Here is a 22,046-nt window from a genome sequence, read left to right as displayed (position 1 = left end):
GTATTAAGCGGCTATAGTTGGCCATACATGCGTGTGTTACCTGTGCGTCTAGAATTACTCGTATGTGAATTTGTATAAAAACACGTACGAATAGGGTGCACCCACACATGTTTGTAACTTGGGTTTGTAGTGCCCATCTTCACCAAAGTGAATATTCTATGAATTTTTTTTTTTCTTAATAAATTAATAAAATGTTTTTAAGTACCGTCTTATGACAAGTTAGGAGAGAAAAACATTTTCGAAGTATTTTTTGTTCATGCCTTCGCACACGTGGAAGCACGCAAAAGGAAGGAGTCTACAGAAACATTTGTGCAAATTACTTTGAATTTTTTTTTTTTTTTTTTTTTCTACACATTTAAAGGGATTCCATAAAAATGATAAATAAACGTTACAGTAGGAGTTTATTTACATATAATGGAAAGAATAATCAACATATGAGTAACATTTCAAACAGAACAGATAAGAGCACTGTGAAAAAGAATGACGCGAAGGAAAAAGTGAATAGATTTCCTGTTTTGTTTAAAGTGATTACATGCGTCGTTTTGATATGGGTATCGCAATCGCCTGAGAACCCCCGCGAGGTAAGCTTGCGGAAGAATAGGAGTGCACAGCAGAATAGGGATTCGCAATCCTGTTCGTGTATATATACATTTATGTGCATAAATATATGAACCCCGTATGAGAGGTTTCGTGTTTGTAGCTCGTCATATTTCACTGCTCAATTGTGTTCCCTGTTTTTTTTTTTTTTTTTTTCCCCCTTTTTCTCAGAATGCCTCTCACCAATCGTGGAACTACGAGAATGGAAAGTTATACAACCAAGCAGATGTAGCGTTTAAAAGATCATTAGCAGAATATAGTGACATAAATGAATTATATTTTGGTGCGAACAAAAATGTCGTTATAGAAAATGAATCCAGTGATAACTACCCATATGAAACTTCTACGGGAATTTCCGAAAGTCATGATATAGAAATTAATAAAATTATCATGGACCAGTTAGAGAACGAAGAAAACTTAAGTAAAGATATGACTAACAACCTGCGAAAGCGAAAACAGGGAGGGAACGAAGGTGGTAATGTAGAAGAAACGGTTGCACCAGTTAGCAGCACATTGGATAATGTGTCTAATAATGTAGAAAACAATGTTGCGGAACCTATAGAAGAGGTTGTAGAAGAAGCTGTACAAGAAGCTGCTGACGAAATCCTAGAGGAGGAGGTGACAAGTGAGAAACCTTCTGGTGCAATCGTAGAGGAGCCCGAGGATGCGGCAACGGTTGAATATGTTCAGGAGGCTGTGGAAGTTGTGCAAGAAGCTGCTGATGAGGTGATTGAGGAAGATAACACACAGAAAGCAGCGGAGGGAGTTATAGAGCAGGCTAACGAAGAAGTAATAGTAGAAAAGGAAGCAATGCATGAAAATATATTAAACGTATTAGAAGAAATAAAAGAAAGCATAATAGACAAATTGGATGTAAATGAGGAAGCACACGAAGCCGTATTTGAAAGCGCAGAAGAACCAGCCGCGGAGGTTGTTGCAGAAGATATATTGAAAAATTTAGAAGAAAATAAGGAAGCAAGTGAAAACGAATTAGAACATATAAAAGAAATGAAGGAAGAATTTTTAGACCATGTAGCAGAAAAACTAGAGGACAACAAAAACTTGCTAGTGGATATGATACAGGGTTTGGGAAATAGCGCGCACGTGAATGAGAGCGTATTAGAAAATTTAGAAGAAATAAAAGAAGATTTGTTGACTAATATTCAAATGGCCGAGGAGACTAAGGAAGATGTGTCGGACATTTCAGCAGAAAGTACAGAGGAGGTAGCCGCAGAGGAAAACATTGTTGATGTTATAGAAGAAATAAAAGAACAGGTATTAGAAAATGTGGAAGAAACGACAGCAGAAAGTGTGGAGGAAAGTGTAGCCCAGGGGGCGGATGAACACGCATTAGATGTTTTAACAGAAGTGCAGGCAAGCTTGTTAGAAAACTTTGGGCAGAAGTTAGAAGCCAGCGAAAATTTATTGGCAAGTGTATTAGAGAATGTGCAAGAAAAAGTAGAGTTAAATGAGAATGCGTTAGTAGACGTCGTGGCGGAATTAAAAGATGAAGGTATGGGAGAGCAGGAAACAGCGGAAGAGGTCGCAGCAGAGTTAGCTAAGGAAGCCGTAGTAGAGCCCGTAGTAGGGGTTATCGAAGATGTGACGGAAGAACCAAATGTTGAAGTAGCGGAAGAAATTGCGGCACATGTTGCAGAAGGATCTGCTACAGAATCCATAGAGGAGGCGTTTGAACAAATTATAGAACATGTTGCAGAGGTAATAGCTGACGAATCCGTAGAGGAAACCGCAGAGCAAGTTTTAGAAGAAGCTACACAATCTGTGACGGACACAGCCGCAGAATCTGTAGGAACAACTGTGCCAGGAGTAACAGAAGAATCTGTTGCGGCAAGTGTTGAAGATATTGTACAGGAAATTTCAGCAGAACCTACACAAGTACCTGTTGCAAGTACTGCAGCAGGGGCTATAGAATCCGTGGAACAAAACTTGGAAGCTGTGGAAGAGGCTGTTACAGATATTACAGAAGAGGCTGCGGCAGAAGCAGTAGAAGAAACTGTTGAGGAAGTTGTGGATGAAGTTGCAGGAGAAACTATAGAAGAGATTGTGCCAGAAACTCCAGAAGCTACTTCAGATGAATCTGTGGAAACAATTGTAGAACGCACCGTAGAAGATAACTTAGGAGACACGCTAGAAACGATTGTGGAGGACGTGGAGGAGGAAGCTACTGAGGAATCCGTACAGGAGGTTGTAAAGGAGGCTGCGGATGAAGTGATGGAAGAGGAGGAAAAGGTTATTGTAGAAGAGAAACCCGCTGTTGTGGTAAAGGAACTCTTAGACGAGGATGAAGAAGAAGAGGATGACGGCGACGAATCCGAGGAGGAGTCCGACGAAGAGGATGAAGAAGAAGAAGAGGATGAAGAAGAAGAAGAGGACGAAGAAGCAGATAAATCTGTGCCGCCCATGGACCAACTCATGCAGGAACAAATGAAAAAAATACAAGAATCTGTGAAACAGTCCCTCGAAGTTGTGCAAGGAGCAGTGGACGAACAAACAGAACAGGCCATGGGCCCCGCAGGAGCAGTCAAAACAGGTGTAGTAGAGGCACCTGTCGACGTTGTGAAGGAAGCGGAGGAGCAAGAAGGAGAAGAGGATGAAGCTCTAGTAAATGAACAATTAGAGAAAAACCTTTTAGATATATTTTCCGGAAAGGCAGTATTTAATCCAAGTATGTTAGGAAATTTAAGTAATATGCAAGGTTTGCAGGAGGGTGTACCTGGCGTAATGGACAATAACAAAGGGGTATCTCCAGCTGATATTGAATCTTTGAAGAATATATTTTCTGGTGCACTGGATGCAAGTGCTGTTAAGGGAATGCCACAAATGCCAATACCACCAGAACTACAATCCTTTATGATGCCACAGAAGGAGAAAAAAGCAAAGCGTAAAGTTCAAGTACCCAAACCTAAAGTTCCAAGTACAGAAATACAGGAGGATAAACCAGAAGAACAAGGTATATTCTCCGCAAAAAATATATCGGATGTTCTTTTATTTGCGAAGAATATATTTAGATCTATTAAGAACTTTAAAGATGCAGCAATAAAATTTTCAGACATGATTGGATTAAATGTTGAAACGATTAAAAAGCATTACACTACAGTTAAGAACTTCCTTATAAGAGTGGATGAACTAGTAGATAAAGAAGTTAATAATTTAATGGAAAGTACAGAAAGCGGTCAGAATGTTGTTGAGGCTAATGAAGGTTTTTTTGTTAAGATGAAAAGACTAATAAATAAATATAAAATATTCTCTATCCCATATTTCACTGGAACACTGGGTTCATTTGGATTTTTGGCGGTTGGAGCTGTGACTATGTCTATCCTATCATCTTGCTTAACAATTTTTGCCGTAACATATTTCGTGTCGAAAATAGATATGAAGGTCCACAAGGATAAAAAGAGAAAATTCTACTCCTTCTATATAGACGCATACAACAATATGTCGTACTTCAGAGAATATGTTGAAGCTGTTTACAACGAACTGGTGAAGTAATCAGGGTGATAGTGTACTGTACGTGAGTTGTGCATGTGTTTGTAGCGCATTTCGAAGAACTAGCTTTTTAGAGTACAAGGATAAAATAAAAATAGGGAAAGGTAGAGAAGAACACAATGTGTTGTTATTGCGTATAGTACTATACGGGGGGTGTATATCTTCATTTGCATGAAAAATTGCGAACTTTTTGAAACTCCCGATATGGTAAAAATGGAAAGGAGAATAGAAGCCTGCAAGAACCATATCATTATGTTTTTTTTTATTTTAGTTTTTTTTTTTTATGGTACTTGTTTACATATAGGGGCTGTCACTAACTTGTGTGTATCCCAGAAAAGGTGCGCTCTGGCAAATTGGGCAACTTTTTTTTTTCTCCAAATATATATATATATATTTTTTTTTCTTTCTTTTTTTTCCACGTACACTTTATTTCAACCAATTTTGTAAATATTGGACATAGAGAATGTATATTTTTGTGTAATTCCCAGTTAGCGCTCATATATGTGTGGTAAGAAGTGCGTGGAGGAAATCATTGCTTTTGCGTCTTCTTCGCATATATATGTACTTATAAGAGCGCAAACTTGTATATAGGCAAAGTGAGTGTTCTGGTATATACATCTTTGTGCACATCCCCAACCAATCTGTAATTTTTTTAAAATCGAAATATAAGTATATATATACATTTCGTGGATTAATTCACAAATTTTAACAATACATACAAATGTGCATAAAACATAGTTTGTATGTTCCGGCAACCCATTGGTTACAGGTACATATTTTAAACTATTTTTATAAACTTTAATTTTTAAATTTTAATTTAAATAAAAAAAAAATAAAAAAAAAATTCCTGCTCTTGTAGAGTTTTTATAGGTACTAAATTATATGATATATGCTTAATATTAACATCGTAGGGATTAGAAAAATTTTGCCGTACATAAAATATGGCCCTAAATGATGGCTTAGTAAAATTTTTATGGATGGAGAGGAAAAAAAAAAGGGGAAAAAAATAAAAAGAGAAAAAAGGAAAGCCCATTTTATACTAAAACTTTTGAAATAAAAAATGTGTAATAGGGCATTTGGTTTTAGCTTCGACATTCTTATATGACTTTTTAAGATTTTGTTTTCCGCTTTTTTTGTAAAAACATATAATAAAATACGGTCGTTTATGAAATAGTGTACTGTATCCCATGGATTTAAGATAATTATATGCATATAATAATGCTACATATTGACATAAGTTTTAAAAAAACCGTATAATATTTGTTTTGACCTATATTGTTAGTAAACACAAATTACTCATTCAGAGGGGTAGTTAAATATTTTTTTCTCTAAAACTGCCTTTCTATACATGTGCACTTAAAGTTGTATCCCGTTACAAATTAAGAATTTGCATAAAGTTGTATAATACAGTTAACCCATTTTTACACTTTTAAATATTCCCTTCATCCACAACGGCACCCGTGTGGTCTATATATACATATTTATTATGCGTTTTCGTAATTTTCGAATTCAATTGTTTTAGTTTGTTTAGGGTTTTAAGTGGTAACCGTGGGAATACATTATATTTTGGAGCAAAAGAAAAAAGTATATAAAAATGTTGCCCTGTTTTAAAATTCAACGACTGATTAATTCATCTATTTGTTAACATGTTGTAGCAATTTCAACTAGTTAAAATTACGTTGATATTATATTGTACTAATTATTAAAAAATAGTTTCTATATTATTACGAATTTGCAAAAAATGAAAAAATAAATTTTTTTAAAATACCTTTTCCTTTTGGGAATGCATAAATTTGTACATGTTTAACTGTCAGGATTATATTTACATACTTGTGTAAAGCCCAATGTAAGAGTCTTTTTTACTATATACCATGAAAAAAATTGAGATAGATGAAAAGAAAAAAAACTTATGTGGCTAACATAAATAAGCAATTTTAAAAAGTCACAACAAAAAAAAAAAAAGAAAAATCTCTATGACATATATATCTATAGAACTATGTATCTATATCTTCTATATGTGAATATGAGTATGTAGAGTATTTGCATATACGTACAAAGGTACTTTTATGTATATAATGGAAGTACCCTCCATCATAGCTACATATATGGCAAAGAACACGAAAGGAAACAGAAATTAGGGGAAAAAAAATATATCATGTTAGCCATTTTGTTGAAATTTTTTATGTTATTCATTTTGCTATTAGTGTATCAGTATAATAATAGCTTGGTAGGTATTATATGTATAATAACATTTCAACATCATGTACATTTTTTTTTTTTTTTTAAAAGCATACAATTCTTCATAATGATGTGGACATTAACACATTTCCTCTCATTGACAATCATGCACTCATTATAATTCTTTCTTTTTAGAGTTCATGTAGTATAAACCTAAAAAGGACGAATAGCGTTGCTGCAACATACCAACTAAGAACTAGTAGACTATTATTAGCAGAAGTCCAGGCGCATCCTGAATCAGTGTGTGAGTTAGAATCGAGCACCCCGAAAAATGAGGAGCCAACTCGCCAAAATCCAAGTAATGTTGTAGCTGTGCATCAAGCGTCCCCGTCAAATGATAAGCAGAAAGGAATTTCCTTACAGGATGGACAAAATTTAAACTATTCTGATGATAGTCATATATTAGAAGAAAATAAGAAACAACAAATATTAAAATGTGTGCAAGATGAAAAAGTAACACAAAATCAGGAACTGCCAAATCCTCCACAACAGGAAATAACGAACGTTAAAATGATTAATACAGAAAATAACACAGAGAAGGACAGAAAAAGTGCCGAAAAGGCTGACTCAATGAAAGAGAAAGCGTTGAGTACAGAAGTGACGAATGGGGTGGAATGTAAAAAGGAAGTAGATGTAGTACTTGAAAAAATTAAGAAGATGCAGCAAAAATTCAACGATCAGGAGGTAGTGAAAACAGAAGTACCTAAAAAAAAGGATGATGGGCAGGCCTCAAGAGAAATTAAGGATTCTATGAAAACAAAAAACAACAATGTTGTTTTCCCCGCCTCAGACAGTATGAAAAACACTACGAACACGAAAACAGGCATACCTAACCCAATTGGCATGTTAGATTCTGCAATAGAAAAAATGATATTTAAAGGATTGCGTTACGTAGATAAATGTGACAGGAATCGAAATATTAGCAAAACTAAACGCTACCTGGTCAGAGTTATGGTATACGGTGGTACATTCGCCTTACCCTTTATAATCGCCCTAGCGGGACTTGCATTTAAGGCGGTTGAAAGTTTGCATTGGGTGATGATTATATTTTGCTGCTTCAACATTATAGCATGCATTTACATCTTTGTAAAGATTGTGAAATATGACTTGAGATGTTCCGGTATACGTAAGCCTCATTTCATGGATTACGTGAAAACATTTATAGGATACATCATATGAATTGTTAGTTCGTTTTTCCATGTCTATATAAATATTTTTGAGCCCCTGACATTTACTTGGTCATATCTAGCTATTTGTGAGAATTTGGGAAAATTCTCCTTTGTTTAATTTGTTTCAAATTTGAATGTTTATTTTATTTATTTATTTTGTTTTTTGTTTATCCCAATGACTTTTTGTTGAGCTTACACGTGTGGCATGTCCAGTGTTTACTTAAGCTCCACCCCAATTTTCATAATTTGCGCAATTTGCAGGCATATGTGGGAATATACACATATGATCAATTGTGCAATATACTTTTCTGTTAAGTACAAGTTGCTACAACGGCGTTGACTCGTTTGATAATCTATATTTGTCGTCACCAAGTGTGTTCATCTGATTTTTTTGTTTTTTACTTTTCTAAAGTTAATTAAGATTACTTCTTATTTTAACTTAAAGGAAACTAACTAGTTGCATTTTTTTTTAATTTTTTAAAAATGACATTTTTTCTTTTTTAAAAAGCGTGGTTACAAAAATTGAGACACGGTGCTTATAAGAAGGAAGTTACGAATGAAATTATTCGAATTGTGTTTTCCCTTATTTCCTTTTTTTTTTTTTTTTTTTTGTGGTAATTTTCTTTATTTCAATTGATTACTTCGAAGCTTATTTATCAGATGTGTTATTCATGTTTTTGTGTTAATTATAAATACGCCTTGTTTTCTATTCAGTAGGACGAAAAGGCTTTGTTTTTCGTTTTTTATGAAATGTGAATATTTAGTAGACAATTCTGCCTTGCGGCCGCGTGAAGAGTCCTAGACGATGGGAATAGGTTTATGAAGGATCATTCGTTTTTACTTTTTTTTTTTTTTTTTTGTTAATCTGCCACGGCACGCATAAAAATATTTACAGGCATTAGATAAATTTATTTCCTTGAGCATATTCGTTAGAGTGGTTGATTAGCTCTGTTAGGTAATAACTCGATTTATTGTGGTAATGAATTTCAATTGAGAGAGGAACCGAGAGCAGCCCATCTTTGACGGTACGCCCTCTTATCATGTGACCCTAATACACACATGATAAAATAATTAAAGGTAGAGAAAATTACTGTTTCTATTTTAATCCTCCTTAGAAGGGTGCATTAACTGCGTTAGAGATATAGGCATATGCTATTGGTTCTTAGGGAGTCATTTCTGATTTGTTCCCTTTTATGGCAATTACATACCCATAGAAGAATTCGCTTAACGTTGAGTATAATGACATGAATTAATAAGTGTAAACGTGTATATGTGTCTATATGTACACTCCACTAATGACAGTACGATGCTTATGAATTTCATATGTATACTACGATTAGGAACACATTTATCTTTTCGCATACGAGCTAGCTGTTTGGATCACGTTGTACTAAATGCGCGATGGTGTTAGTGGCAATAATAAAGGGAGATTGATACCTCCAAATTAAGATTCCTCATTTTGTATAAAGATTAAAACAAGTAATGTTTCATATGTATACACTCCTAACCCAGGAGCGATAGCATATTTTGAATTGTTTATTCGCCTACTATGGGATAGAACCAATACATTGACTTCTATTTGCATGAACGTTTTAACTGTATCATAAAAAGAAAAACAAAAAATTCGCAGTTCTAGTTGCAAGACATCTGTGAGTAACTCATGTTTATTACATTTAATTAATAAAACCTGCTTTCATGTAATGCTGAAGCTATGAGTGAAATTGATACTTCTCTCTGAGTGAAAATTATACGCTTGTCATAACTTAAGTTGGTTTTACTAACCACATAAGAACCTCTCCCACTTTCGTTGTAATTAGTTGCACAGAAAATGGGAGGAGGATTAGCTTGTATGTGCAACATTTATGAGAACAGAAAATTGTCACTTCACTGATAATTAACAACAATTTTAAGAATTAGGGATTGTTAATTCTTTTTTTTTGGACAAAATTTACACTACATAAATACACATTCTTTTGTAGACACTAACATAGGCCAATTACTTTTTGATTGTAATTAATCCTGCGAAATATTACATGCCACAAAAAAATTTAGAATTAAGAGAAACTTTTATTCTTAGCAAAAATGTAGCCATAAAAACTGAGCTGCGTCGCATACCATCATTAACAGTTAAAATATGAATTACATTTTATTTTATAATCGGATTAGATAAAAATTATTTGATTCTGATGAAGAATTATAGTAAGCTTCGCAGTAGGGTATAATATAATTATAAAGGTTATAATTGATAAATCAATAGGATGTTATGAAATGCAATGAATATATGTGTTATATAGGTATTGTAAATTTTTTTAATTAAAAGTCATGTGCAAACAAAAATTAAATTCGTTAAAAGTAAATGCACATTTTTTATGAATTACACTACCACATTTTGTGAACACATAAATGTATAGATCATTTTTACGAACTTTATTTTGTATTGAAAAGAGAAACAAAATTAGAATATTCAAAAGGTTTAGTAAAGGTGAACGCCTATATAGAGTGATTAAATCTGTTAGCAGATAAAGACGAATCTGCAAATTTGTTGCTAAAAATATATCACATATTTTTTTGTAATTTACTTCATTTATGTAATAAATTAATGTTGAATGCATTTACAAGTTGTTAAATGTGTTTTGCACTTTTTCTACGTGCGTTCAAAGCAAATGGTATCACCATATAGAGCCTGATTTAGTGAATACAGAAAAAGTTAAGCATCATGCAAAATGAGACCATGACTATATGTTTAGTGAAACCAAGGAATAGTTACCCTAAATTGTAGAACGATTTTTTTTTTTTTTCTTAAAAATAAAAGGAAGCATTTTAAAATATGTTAATTTTCTTTGCTCATTTTATACCTACTAAATTTATATACACAAAATAGCCACTTGCGAGGAAACGAAAACAACATTTTTTGCGGGTAATTTAAAAATGCTACCAATGTTTCTCGTTAGAGCAATTGTTTAATTAGGGAGACAATTTGCGGAGTTGCATATATAAATAGAAATTATGGTTAAACATGTACATATAAAACATAAATTTATTGTGAGTGCTTATTTTTTTTCATACGTTTGTTGCATATTAGTCAACAAATTATGTTTTTTCTTTTTTCTCTTAAATGGTTATACTTGTATATTTTTATGCTGTTAAAAATGATCCTAAATTTATGAAAATTTTTTTGAAATTTAAATCAGGAAAAATTACAAAGACAGCAACTTCGCAAAATTATGCTGATATTTATTTTATAGCATATTTAAAAGGAAATATATTTGTGTTGCATATTATTATTATTTGTTGGTTAAACATATTGTTTGTTTTATTTGAGGAGATTTTTTCGAAATTTTTTATGCACTGTTATTGAATTTATGTCGTCCTCCGTAAATTTCGTTTCAGACATTTTCTTTTCATTATTAAACTCTTGAGTGTAAGAGATGAATTTATTTTCATACGTAAAAAAAGAAGAACAAATCACGCTGTTCTCAATTTACGAATTCTTTTTTATTTTACGAGTTATATTTAATACATGATGAATAATATATGTATTCATTTTATGGAAAAGTACAAAACAACATTCCAAATTATAGATGCGAATTGTAGTATTAAATAATAATGAAGCCAAAAAGTGAAGAAACAATTCCCGTCAACATTGTTTTAAATACCAAATGTTCTTTTTTCTTTTTAATATATGTCTCATTTGTTTACAACATAATGTAAGGACTTGGTTATTTTAACCTAGTTTTTTTTTTTTTTTTAGAATAAGAATTAGATAACGAATTTAATAAAAATTTACTATTTTTTTTGCTGTTTATGATTCTTATTATATTGGTATAATTTAATGATATTTATTTGTTTATTTATAAAAACTAATGTCGTAGTAAAAATATGTAGGACATTGTGATTTTGAATGTTAGGTAACATATTTTTTAGAAATTCTTTTAAGCCACAATTTTGCATATTTGTACAAGTACATTTTACCTAAATACTATATGATAAATATAGCATACAACTTTTTTTTTTTGAATAACTAGAGGAAGAGTATCTTTCATGGTTATTCTATATAAGGACTGATACGTATATATGTATACATATGCACATATATATATGTATTGTTATTTATGAAGCCATTATTACATACATGATTCTAGGCGAAGTTGTCTTGTTGTAGAAGCATTTTGTACGAATGTTTGAGTAGTACATTTTTGACGAACCCCGTCTTGTTTGTCACCCCATTACGTATTATACGATTAATATACATGTATATGTATACATATATAACCATATATATACACTACGCATGTACTAATAATTCATATATTTATTTTACATTTTTTATACAAAAAAAAAAAAAAAAATGATGAAAGGAGAATAACGTAATTGTAGCCTTACGTTCGATGGTTTATAATTTAAAAATCAATTTAAAATACTGTGTCCATTGATAATATGATTACGTTAAAGGACAAGCCGAGCAAAGAAAAAAGTAGTTGCTTCCTTTTTAAGAAAACTCTTATACTTTCCCTTTTCCTTTGGATATGTCTATATTGGAACAATGAGGTATAGATAACATTTTTGTTTATTATAACGCCCTCCGTTGTTGTTCTTGTTAAGAATAATACTTTTTACATATTTGCTAGCTTGTGAACTCTTTTTCATAATGATCCTTTTTTGCTTTAAACTTCACTTAGGGAACCATTAGTAAAGCATTAGATACGGGTCACAGCATAGATACCACACTTAATCCAAGATGTAATAGATTATTAGCCAAACACGAATTCATTAATACGGTAGATGAGGAAAATATAAAAAAACAGGTAGGACATAATAAACAGAAAAAAACTGTTCATCTAAGAAGTGGAGATAATTCAGACAATGAAGCAGCAAATCTGGGAAAGGTAAAAAGAGGGAATTCATCGAAGAGCCAAGATGTGAAAGGTTTGAATTTAAAATTTGGAGATGAATTAAAAAGGGGAGGAGGAAAAAACGGGAAAATACAAGTTATAAGTGAATTAAACGGTGAAAATAATATGAACCAAGAAGAACAGGAAAATAACCAGGGTCAGAAGAGCGAGAATGAAATGGCTGAAGAAGTAGAGGGAGAGAGCGATGACCGTAGAAGCCAAAATGAATTAACTGAGACAGATGCAGACGCGATAGTCGAATCCGAATGTGATGATGGGAAAAGTGACAATGAAATAACTACGGAAGTATTGGAAGCAGAGGGTGAGGGGGATGACAACACAGGTGGGGATAAATTAATTTACGAAGTTAATGAGGGAAATGATGATACAGAAATTAAGTGTAAAGGGCCAAAAAATAGAATTATAAATATTGAGGTTTTTTTAGAGAAAAAAGTAGAAAAACAAGGAATAATAAAAATAGAGCTTATACTAGAGGAAATTCGGAAAGTTAAAGATAAGCTGTTATGCAATGTCGATAACCTTATACGAACAGAATGTGTAGATTACTTTGATGGAGAAGGAGATGATGATGATGAGGAGGACGATGAGGAGGAGGAGGAGGAAGATGAGGAGGAGGAAGAAGAAGAAGAGGCAGAAGAAGACGACGATGAGGAATTTGATCAAGATGAAAATAATGATAAGGGCCTTATGTCAACGAATACTAAAAAAAAAAGAAAAAAACAATTTATGCTTATTTTGAAAAAAATAAAGAAGATATTGTCAGTATTAAATATTATAGGTATGTTGATAGATACGGTGAATAGAAAATTGGAGAAGCATGTTGAGAAACTTATGTTCAAGGTGTATGCTAAGGTAGACGAATATAAGAAGGATCCAAATATTAGTAAAAATAAATATCAGATGATAAATATTACTTATAAAGCTTTTTTCTTCATAATACCCATTATGATTGTTGCACTAGGAATAGGTATTACACAACTGGGTTCTGTAGGAACATATGGCTCTGGTATATTAATAATGATGGGTATTTCATTTTTCATAGGAAATATAAAGAGATCGATAAAATATCAATTTAAGAGGAAAGGAATTGAAAAGCCAGGTATTGAGGAATATATAGGTCTCTTGGAAAAGTTTTTATTGAAATTTGAAAAACAGGAGGAATGTCCCGAAGGGGAAAAATCTGAAAAGGAAAATATAGAGGACTCCCCCGAAGTGCAAAAATTGAGTAATATTTTAGCTTTTATGATTGATTCTCTTAATTATTAGTTGTTATGAGGTATAAAAAATGTACACAATTAATTTCGTACAATACAAGTAAAAATATATATATGCTTAATCTTAATACGAATTATGCATGTGTCCCTTCCACATTACAATATGAAAGTATATTGTTTGCAATTTAATTTTTTGTTTAAAAATATATAAATATTTGTATATATTTTTTTTTTCTTGTAATATTCAAATTGTTAAACCTGTTATTATACGGGAAGTGCAAAAAATGCATGACTCTACACTTGCATGATATTGCATATATATATCAATAAAAGTTATATGTGGATATGTATGTACAGATATATTGACTATACATTTACACATTCATTATTATTAATTTGTTAAATATTAATTAATACATTTTTGTTTTTTTTTAATTATTTAGTTAATTTATGTCTTTACCTTTCTATCATGTTTATAATTTTTTTAATTGTTTCAGTAACACATGAACATTTGGACAATTAAAAAATTCTCTTATTCGTTTACAAATAAAATATGTACAAGATAATCCTGTCTCGTCTTGTAAAACGATTTGGATAAAGTATGATATATGTATATATAATTTTAATTATATTATCAGAAAACTTAATATTATTTAATATGGCTACTTCGAAAAATACATTATTTTAATAGTGATTACGTTAAAAATATCACGGAGTAACATTCGTAATTGGAACTTTCTTTAAAAACACGTGCATGATGATGTAGTCAGTTTTTATCCTTTAATGAGTTAATTACACTATTATTACTATTTGTGTTATACTCAAATATTGTCAAATGATGTTTACTGTGTTGTGTGCGCACTGAGCATTGTACACATGGATGTGCATTTCAGGAAATCAACATATATCAAAATAAATATGAGTATCATGGCCTTATTCTTAAGGGCACTATTAAATCAGTAGTTTAGTTACCTAGCATTCAGGAAGTATTAAAGCACGGTAACATTGCCTCTTTTTATGAGTTTTACACACATATTAAGCGAATTAAAAATGTGTTGTATAATATTAAGAAAAAGAGAAATTTTGCATTAATCAACGTGTAAAAAAGTTGGTGAAAAATATCTTTGTTCTCTCCTTAATAGTACAATTATTTAACCATTTTATATATTTATGCATGATGGAGTTGACTCTTATATGCAAAACCTTTGTTATACAAAATGGAAGTAGGTCTTTTCACTAAGGAATAGCAATTATTCCATGTTGATATATCTCATTTGTTTGCTAAGAAATGATAAGTACATGGAGTACACATTTTTTTCGAGTTCATTTATGAAAATGCGAGTCTGTTTACATTTATTTTTTTTCGATGCTAAAGGAATGTTACCAAAATAGGAGCTTCACTATGTATAATGATATTTATTAAATAGCAAAAGAAAATTTGTAATTTTTTGCAGGTATTATTGATCTATAATCGTCTGCATGGTTGCGTGAATGTTCTTAAGCATGATCCTGTGTAATTATGATGGATCAAATAAAACAGAAAGGTCAGAACTAATACATATTTTATTTTTCTTCTCGTTAAATGCTTATGGAATTGCGTCACTACCATGGGATGCTAATATTCATACATTGGTTCTCACATTGTTATCATTTCTATGTGTAAAATAAGAATTGGGAGATTACATATTTGCAATTATAGTTCATATCAGTGAAGTTATGTACAGTTGTTTGTCATCGACAATGATACAAGCTGTGTGTCAAAGAAGTTTTTTCATAGTAATATTTATTGACTTATTAATACTTTTCTATAACTAATGCATAATAAGAGAAGACCATATTTCCCAAGATTAAGTCATATAATATTGAAAGTAGAAAAGTAGAACGCAATTTGTGTTATTGCTTGTATTATATAGTATCATTTTTCAAATACAAATTGTACCTGCTATACTTCTGTTACTGTCCTATGATACAGGACTGAAAAAAATTATTTTCTTTTTTTCAAATTATTAATTAACGGTACTTAATTTTTTTTTAATATTATACAAATGTATGGTCCTGTTATTAGTATATATAAACGGATGTTGTTGAAACTATTTCAAAAAAAATTTTGTGTCTTGTAAATGATGCATATGTAAAGAAGTAGAAATGGAGGAAACAGCGAATTGTGAATAAAATATGTCTTTTTAAGATAAAGAGGACAAAAAATGAGGCATATGAATTTAATGTAGCATATTAAATACTGCACAATAAAGTACAGGACTCTAATCCTTTATAAGGAACAAATTCAAAGGATGCCTCTGCATGTGTAAATGATTATTTTCCTTTCTTCTATTATTATCCGTTTTAAACTTTTTCGCAAAAATGTAATAGTGGTTGTACGCACTGACAGCATTCGAATGTTTGCTATGTGTAGATTTCTGTTATGAATTTTATTGAAGCTAAATTTATAGTGACAGATAATAGCCCAGTTCGATTGGGAAGGAGGGCGATACTTCGAAAAGTGTGTATCTTATGGATGTGTATTTATTAATATGGTATGTACATATATACAGGCGCATGTGTCCTTTTATGGAAATTTAATATTACTTATTCTTGTCATCCATCATGGAGGAAGAGGATTTTTAAAAATTGTTGTTTTATGGGCAATTAAATATAAGATTGTACTTTTTAACCTTCTATTTGCGTACATATTAACTATTTAAATGAGTACTTGGTGGCGTGGAAGAAATGTGGTGTTCGTTCTAATACTTCCATTAGTCTTATAGCAATAATCCTGATTTGGAAGCTAATTTTCCTCATTGTTAACCATTATTTCCCACTGCTTTTCCCTTATCCATTTTTTAATAAAGCACTGTCTCCATTGGTTAAACGAGGCATATTTATTATTTTTCCATTCTGACCAAATAGAATTCTTTATTTTTTTAATTAGTTTCTCTTTTTTGTCAGTCCAATTTTCCCACTGTTCATTTTTACTAAATATTTTATTATTCAAGCTGGACACATTTTCATTATTTTCTTCTGTGCTGGTCAACTCTCCATTTTGTGTTGTCTGTGTATAGGAACCTTTCTCATCATTCAACTCTTGAATTAGCCACTCCGCCATTTTTTCGTTACTCCAATTGATCCATTTATTATCTATTAATTTATTCAAACTCAACTTGTTTCCATACATCCAATTTTTCCAATCCTTTTCCATTAACTCATGCCATTCTGTGTTGGCCCAGTATTCCCAATCGACATTATCCCATTCTGAAGATTTTTTCAAAATATAATTTTTGTATGTTGGATTCAAGTTTTTGTCAAAATGTGTCCACTTTTCCTGCATTATTTCTAGCCACTGTTCCCATTCTTTGTCTTTTTCTTGGATCCATATGATTTTGTCATTTTCCAAAGAAGAGGTAAAATCCTTCCATTCACCTTCCAGTTTCATCATCCAGTTTTTATTCTGTTCTTCTATCAAATTAACGTTATTCGCCTCATATTCTTGTTCCGCTTCGACTGGATTCGTTAAATCCGGAGTGGAGCTACTGTGTTCATATTGAATGGACTGAAAAGTGGTGAGAGGAAATAGAGTTTAAGAGAATTTACAAGTTTTACTTCCTAGAGCATATATTTATATTGTTAAAAAGGAATTAAAAGGGGGAATTTTGTATGCATATGTGTGCTATCTCTGTATTACTGGAGAAATATCGCTTAGAAGGCAAGCAGACGATAAAACAAACAAAATAATAGATTTGGGAGAAACCATTTTTTTTTAATTTTTTGTTATATTTGATGTCATAGATACTTCTTATTTTTCTCTATTCAATTTTGGGGATAATAAGAATGTGAGATGTGTTTGAATATATATTTTTTGCATTTCGTGTAGCTTAATAATTTAGAGTATAAAAGAAAAAAGACGAAAACGGAAATGATAGCTGCTTAGCTCTATGATGAATTTTACGAAATATATTGTAAAAAAAAAAAAATAGAAACAGAAGAAATGCGGTTGGAAAAAAATGCACAATAAAAAGTTTGAATGTTAAAACAAAATTAGGCAAGAAACACAATCTGTTAGTGAATAAACCTTTTTGTGTGTAGTTTCATTCCCCCCGTTGGAAAGAACCATTCTATGCCTAACTGAAGTGGTTTAAAAATTATCTGCAGAGTGCATGTTAGTTACACACTAGCTCTATTATATTTATTGAGCTAGTTGTTATATATTCGGTTATAAATATTTTATTTGTACTTTGTTTTTGTTCAGGGAGATAATAGTTACACCGAATAGATGCAAATTTGATGTGTTCTCGTTACAATTACAATAAAAAAAGGGGTCTTAAAATTACAGTACCTTTTAAATTGAGTAGTGTGTTAATTGTGCGTAAGGAATAATTTTCTATGTGTGAGCAAGCCCGTAGTACGTAATAACTTATCATTACCAGGAATGAAGTAATTTAGACGGTTGATTCCTTTTTTTTTTTTTTTTTTTTTAATTTATTGCAACCATAACATATTATGGATGAACTTGCTTTTTCAGATAAGCACATTTCATTTTTCTATAAGTATCAATTTGTTTTAATTAATTTTTATGCGTTAATTTGTTTATTTTATTAATTTTTCATTTTATTCATTGAACGTTTCTCTTGTGTTTAGAAGTGTGTGGTGTGAAGTGTTTTTTAGTATGAAAAAGAAAAAGAAAAAAGAAAAGGGCAACACTTGGCTAAAGTGGCATTGAACATTCAGTAGAACAGGACTGGTTTTATGGGCCTATTTGTTCTCACCTGGTATTTATAAACGAAAATATTAATAGATTGTACCGTAAGAAGTTACATTTATATTAATGTAGAATTTATAACAGGTGGTCTTAAGGGAGTTTTCATTTTTTTATCGATAAAGAAGTTAAAATGTAAGTTCTATTTTGTTATACTTCCATTGGGTAGTGTATGGTTCAAGGGCTTATGTTATGGTTCATATATTTCTAGCATCATTGTACTTCGAATAATATGAGCGGGATTTAAGGGAACAGAAAATGCAACGCGACGATGCAAGAAAGAAAATAAATTAACCTGAAAGCTGAAGAGTGTGAATTTTTTTAAAATGGTATAATGCAGTTTACTTCAGTTGTTACCAGTGATGATAAATAAGTGTGTGTGTTTGAAGGTAGAGCAATTAAATAATTTTTTTTTACCGGACGAAGAAATTATTATGGATTCACCTTATTGTGGGCATTATTAGGCATAAACTGACTATAAAATCTGCAATTTATATTTTGAAATTTCGATTATTAAAAGGATCTTAAGCGTGTTACAAATTTTTAATTACACATATGAAATGGTTCAGGTTGAATAGGGTAATTAGCATTCTACTTATTATTAAAAAAGTGTTATGAGTTTATTTTTTTTTTATTCAAAATAACTACAAAAAGGGAAAATGAGGATGATTGTTCACGAGAGATATGGCATCTATGATGTGTGGATGATTCATTATACGTATGAGTATAATGCATGAGGATGCAGAACGCGTCCTATTTGGATACTCACTAATTATTATACAAAGGAATGCTATGCAAGGGTGTAGCGGACATAAATCCTGTGAATAAGAGGTAATAGGAGCATAACAGGTATGGGTACTGAATGATAGTACTAATTAAGGGTGCCATAGGTCTAAAATGAATAGGGGGAGCCCTGAATGTAAAGTCTAATAAGAACGCGAGAAAGAAATAATGAATGTGCCAACGGTTATGAATATATATTATTTATTTTAATGGTTATATGCAACCCATTAGAACAGTAAGTGTCGAGCTGTTTATACTATTTGGTTTTAACGGTAAAATAAGGATGTGACAGGTGTCCTGGGGAGAGTTATTACAGGGCACTATATGCCCTTTATAATTTCATGGTGTTTAATGGATAGGACAATATAAGAGAAGTTATGGGAGCTAGGAGATGAAGTTATTTTCGTTGTAAGGGTAAGAACAGATCTATAGTAACATATTGAAATAATCATGTGTCCACAAATATCATGAAAAATTGATAGTTTGACAAAAACGGCACACTTCTATTGTAGCACAGATTTATACACGGGAGGAAAAATAATAACTGAGTGTGTGTTGTTTTTGCATTGTAGACACGAAATGGGGAAAATATAAGGATGTGATTTATCATTATAGATGAGAGTTGATGAATTATTTAGACGTGACGCAGTTATGAGGATAGTAGTGTGTAAGAATTGTAGCTTTCGCAAAAGTAAGGAAGTAGAAATGTACATATACCACTCTTTAAATGTGACAAGAGTAGTATGCATAAAATTATTATAGGATGATTTTAAGTAATTATAGATGCTATGTCCTAGATATATGTGGTATGATGGAACATTATAAAGCAGCGAGAGAATTAATAATTTGTGCGCATATATTTCGTATTGGGAAGTAGTCAAAATTACGGTAACCACAAAAATATCTTGTATATGTGTGCATAATGGATCATGAATGAAAAATGTTGCAGTGCAGTGCATGTGTATGTTTTCTTTTTTTTGTTGGGGTGTATACATTAGCAAAATAAGAGGAAAACAAACGATATCATAATGACCGAAAGATATATTTTGGTGTGTGTTATATAAAGATTAAGCCTCAATAAATATTTCTGTAGCGTGTGTATATAACATACACTCTTAATAATTTTAATAGGAAAATAGCTGTTTATTGACTAAGGCATAAATTAAGTTGAGGAAGAATTTCTTATTGTCAAAGTAGCCTATATTGTAGGAACTTTGTCTTAGTGTATTTAAATAACTATACACGTATGAATGTATGAATAATATACGAAAGAGTTATAAGTATAGCATATTATGATTTATACACATATTTTTTTATAATACATGATAAGGGCAAGCCAGCAAGTATATTTAACAGTATGTTATACTAAAATGTGGAAGAGAAGAAATTATATGTGTATTTATATAAAAGGTCAAACCGGAACTATATATAAATATTTTCATAATATATAAATTTAAAAATAATTGGTACATATTGTTATGTTGGAAGAATATGTGTATGCGTTCCCTGTTTTCTATATAATTATTTATTTGCCTTTTTATATATTCTTAAGTAACATTCACAGTTATAGAACTAGAAGCACGTTTTATTTTATATAATTCTTCTATATAACAGAATTATTTCTTAACTATAAGAGTTGTATGAAATATATTTCGGTATTCAAATACATATTAAGGTTTTACAATATTTTTTCGCTTTTCTAATAGAAGATTCGTTTTTATATGGTTTTTTTTTTTTTGTTTGACGGAAGCCTTCATTGTAGCTGATTTTTTAGTTGTATTTTTTTCATGTGTGTGTTTCTTTTGTCAACATGTATTATTCTCTTTCTTTATTCCACCTATTCCACTGTTGTTCACGTATCAAATTATTCAGAAATGATTCCTTCCATTGATTAAAAATTTTATTTTTGTCATTTTTCCATCGTATCCAACTGCTACACTTAATATTTTCAATTATTTTCTCTTTATCCTGTACCCAATTAAACCATTCTAGACTTTGTTTGTACATTCTTTCTTTCCATTTAAGCCACCCTCCTGTATTTTGTACCTGCGAAGGCATTTTCCATTCTATACGTTCCTTCTTTAACCAGTGTATGTTTTCGTCATGTTTCCAATCTCTATTGAGCCATGTCATGATTTGGTAGCTCATCCAATGGATCCATGTATTCTCTATCGATCTGTAAAACTGTGGCTCTATTTTATTAATCCAATTTTCCCAGTCGTTATCAATGAATCCTGTAAGTTCGGTATTAATCCAATTGTCCCAATCGTCATTATTCCATGTTAATGATTTTTCTAGAATATAAGCTTTATACGGTTCATCCATATTTTCAATATAATGCGTCCATTTATGTTGCATGTGTTGCATCCATTCATTCCAGTCCTTTGTTATATCCTGGATGTACTCGTTTTTTTCTTCTACTAATGATAAATGAAACTGTGTCCAATTAACTTCTAATTCTAATTTCCACTTATTCCACTCGTGTTCTTTCCATTCATCTGTTTTTTCTATTTCTACTGTTTCCATATTTAATGTGTTGTGTGCGCAATATTTATCTTCTTTGCTTCCATTTTGAAGTGACTACGTAAATTGTGAAATGTGTTATAAAAAAAAAAAAAATGTTTCTTTTTGATATTAATATAAAAGGTTAAGGAGCGTTTATGAATTGTGCACATATATATGAATATATATACATATATATGCGATATTTCCATCTTACTGTAGGAATGATACTTAAAATTAAGGTAGAGGTTAACTTAAATAGGGCAATTGATCTTGGAGGTACCATTTTATATTTCTATATAATTATTTTATGGCGCATGATTTTCTTTAAATATGTTGTTAAATTTTGGTACACAAATATTTGCACACAAGC

At 31.2% G+C, this 22,046-nt stretch overlaps 5 protein-coding genes across 5 annotated transcripts; 3 read left to right on the top strand and 2 right to left on the bottom strand.

Annotated features, from left to right (window-relative positions):
- Positions 1-374: 374 nt before the first annotated feature.
- Positions 375-4,107, top strand: AK88_02997 (uncharacterized protein; the record flags this gene model as incomplete). The annotated part of the gene is made up of 2 exons (XM_012480620.1): positions 375-581; positions 769-4,107. The coding sequence occupies 2 exons, from the start codon at positions 375-377 to the stop codon at positions 4,105-4,107; spliced, it is 3,546 nt and encodes a 1,181-aa protein (XP_012336043.1).
- Positions 4,108-6,259: 2,152 nt separating this feature from the next.
- Positions 6,260-7,521, top strand: AK88_02996 (uncharacterized protein; the record flags this gene model as incomplete). Its single annotated transcript, XM_012480619.1, has 2 exons — positions 6,260-6,331; positions 6,478-7,521. 2 exons carry the CDS (start codon positions 6,260-6,262, stop codon positions 7,519-7,521), a joined length of 1,116 nt encoding a protein of 371 aa, XP_012336042.1.
- A 4,427-nt stretch (positions 7,522-11,948) lies between these two features.
- On the top strand, positions 11,949-13,690 carry AK88_02995 (uncharacterized protein; the record flags this gene model as incomplete). Its single annotated transcript, XM_012480618.1, has 2 exons — positions 11,949-12,059; positions 12,191-13,690. The coding sequence occupies 2 exons, from the start codon at positions 11,949-11,951 to the stop codon at positions 13,688-13,690; spliced, it is 1,611 nt and encodes a 536-aa protein (XP_012336041.1).
- Positions 13,691-16,423: 2,733 nt separating this feature from the next.
- Positions 16,424-17,386, bottom strand: AK88_02994 (uncharacterized protein; the record flags this gene model as incomplete). Its single annotated transcript, XM_012480617.1, has 2 exons — positions 16,424-17,185; positions 17,318-17,386. 2 exons carry the CDS (start codon positions 17,384-17,386, stop codon positions 16,424-16,426), a joined length of 831 nt encoding a protein of 276 aa, XP_012336040.1.
- A 3,600-nt stretch (positions 17,387-20,986) lies between these two features.
- AK88_02993 (uncharacterized protein) lies at positions 20,987-21,697 on the bottom strand (the record flags this gene model as incomplete). Its single annotated transcript, XM_012480616.1, has 1 exon — positions 20,987-21,697. One exon carries the CDS (start codon positions 21,695-21,697, stop codon positions 20,987-20,989), a length of 711 nt encoding a protein of 236 aa, XP_012336039.1.
- Positions 21,698-22,046: the final 349 nt, after the last annotated feature.

The sequence above is a fragment of the Plasmodium fragile genome (assembly GCF_000956335.1).
Source record: "Plasmodium fragile strain nilgiri unplaced genomic scaffold supercont1.32, whole genome shotgun sequence".
In the NCBI taxonomy this organism is placed as follows: Eukaryota; Apicomplexa; class Aconoidasida; order Haemosporida; family Plasmodiidae; genus Plasmodium; species Plasmodium fragile.
The sequence above is the reverse complement of the archived record's forward strand: the minus strand, read 5'-3'. Positions and strand labels throughout refer to the sequence as shown.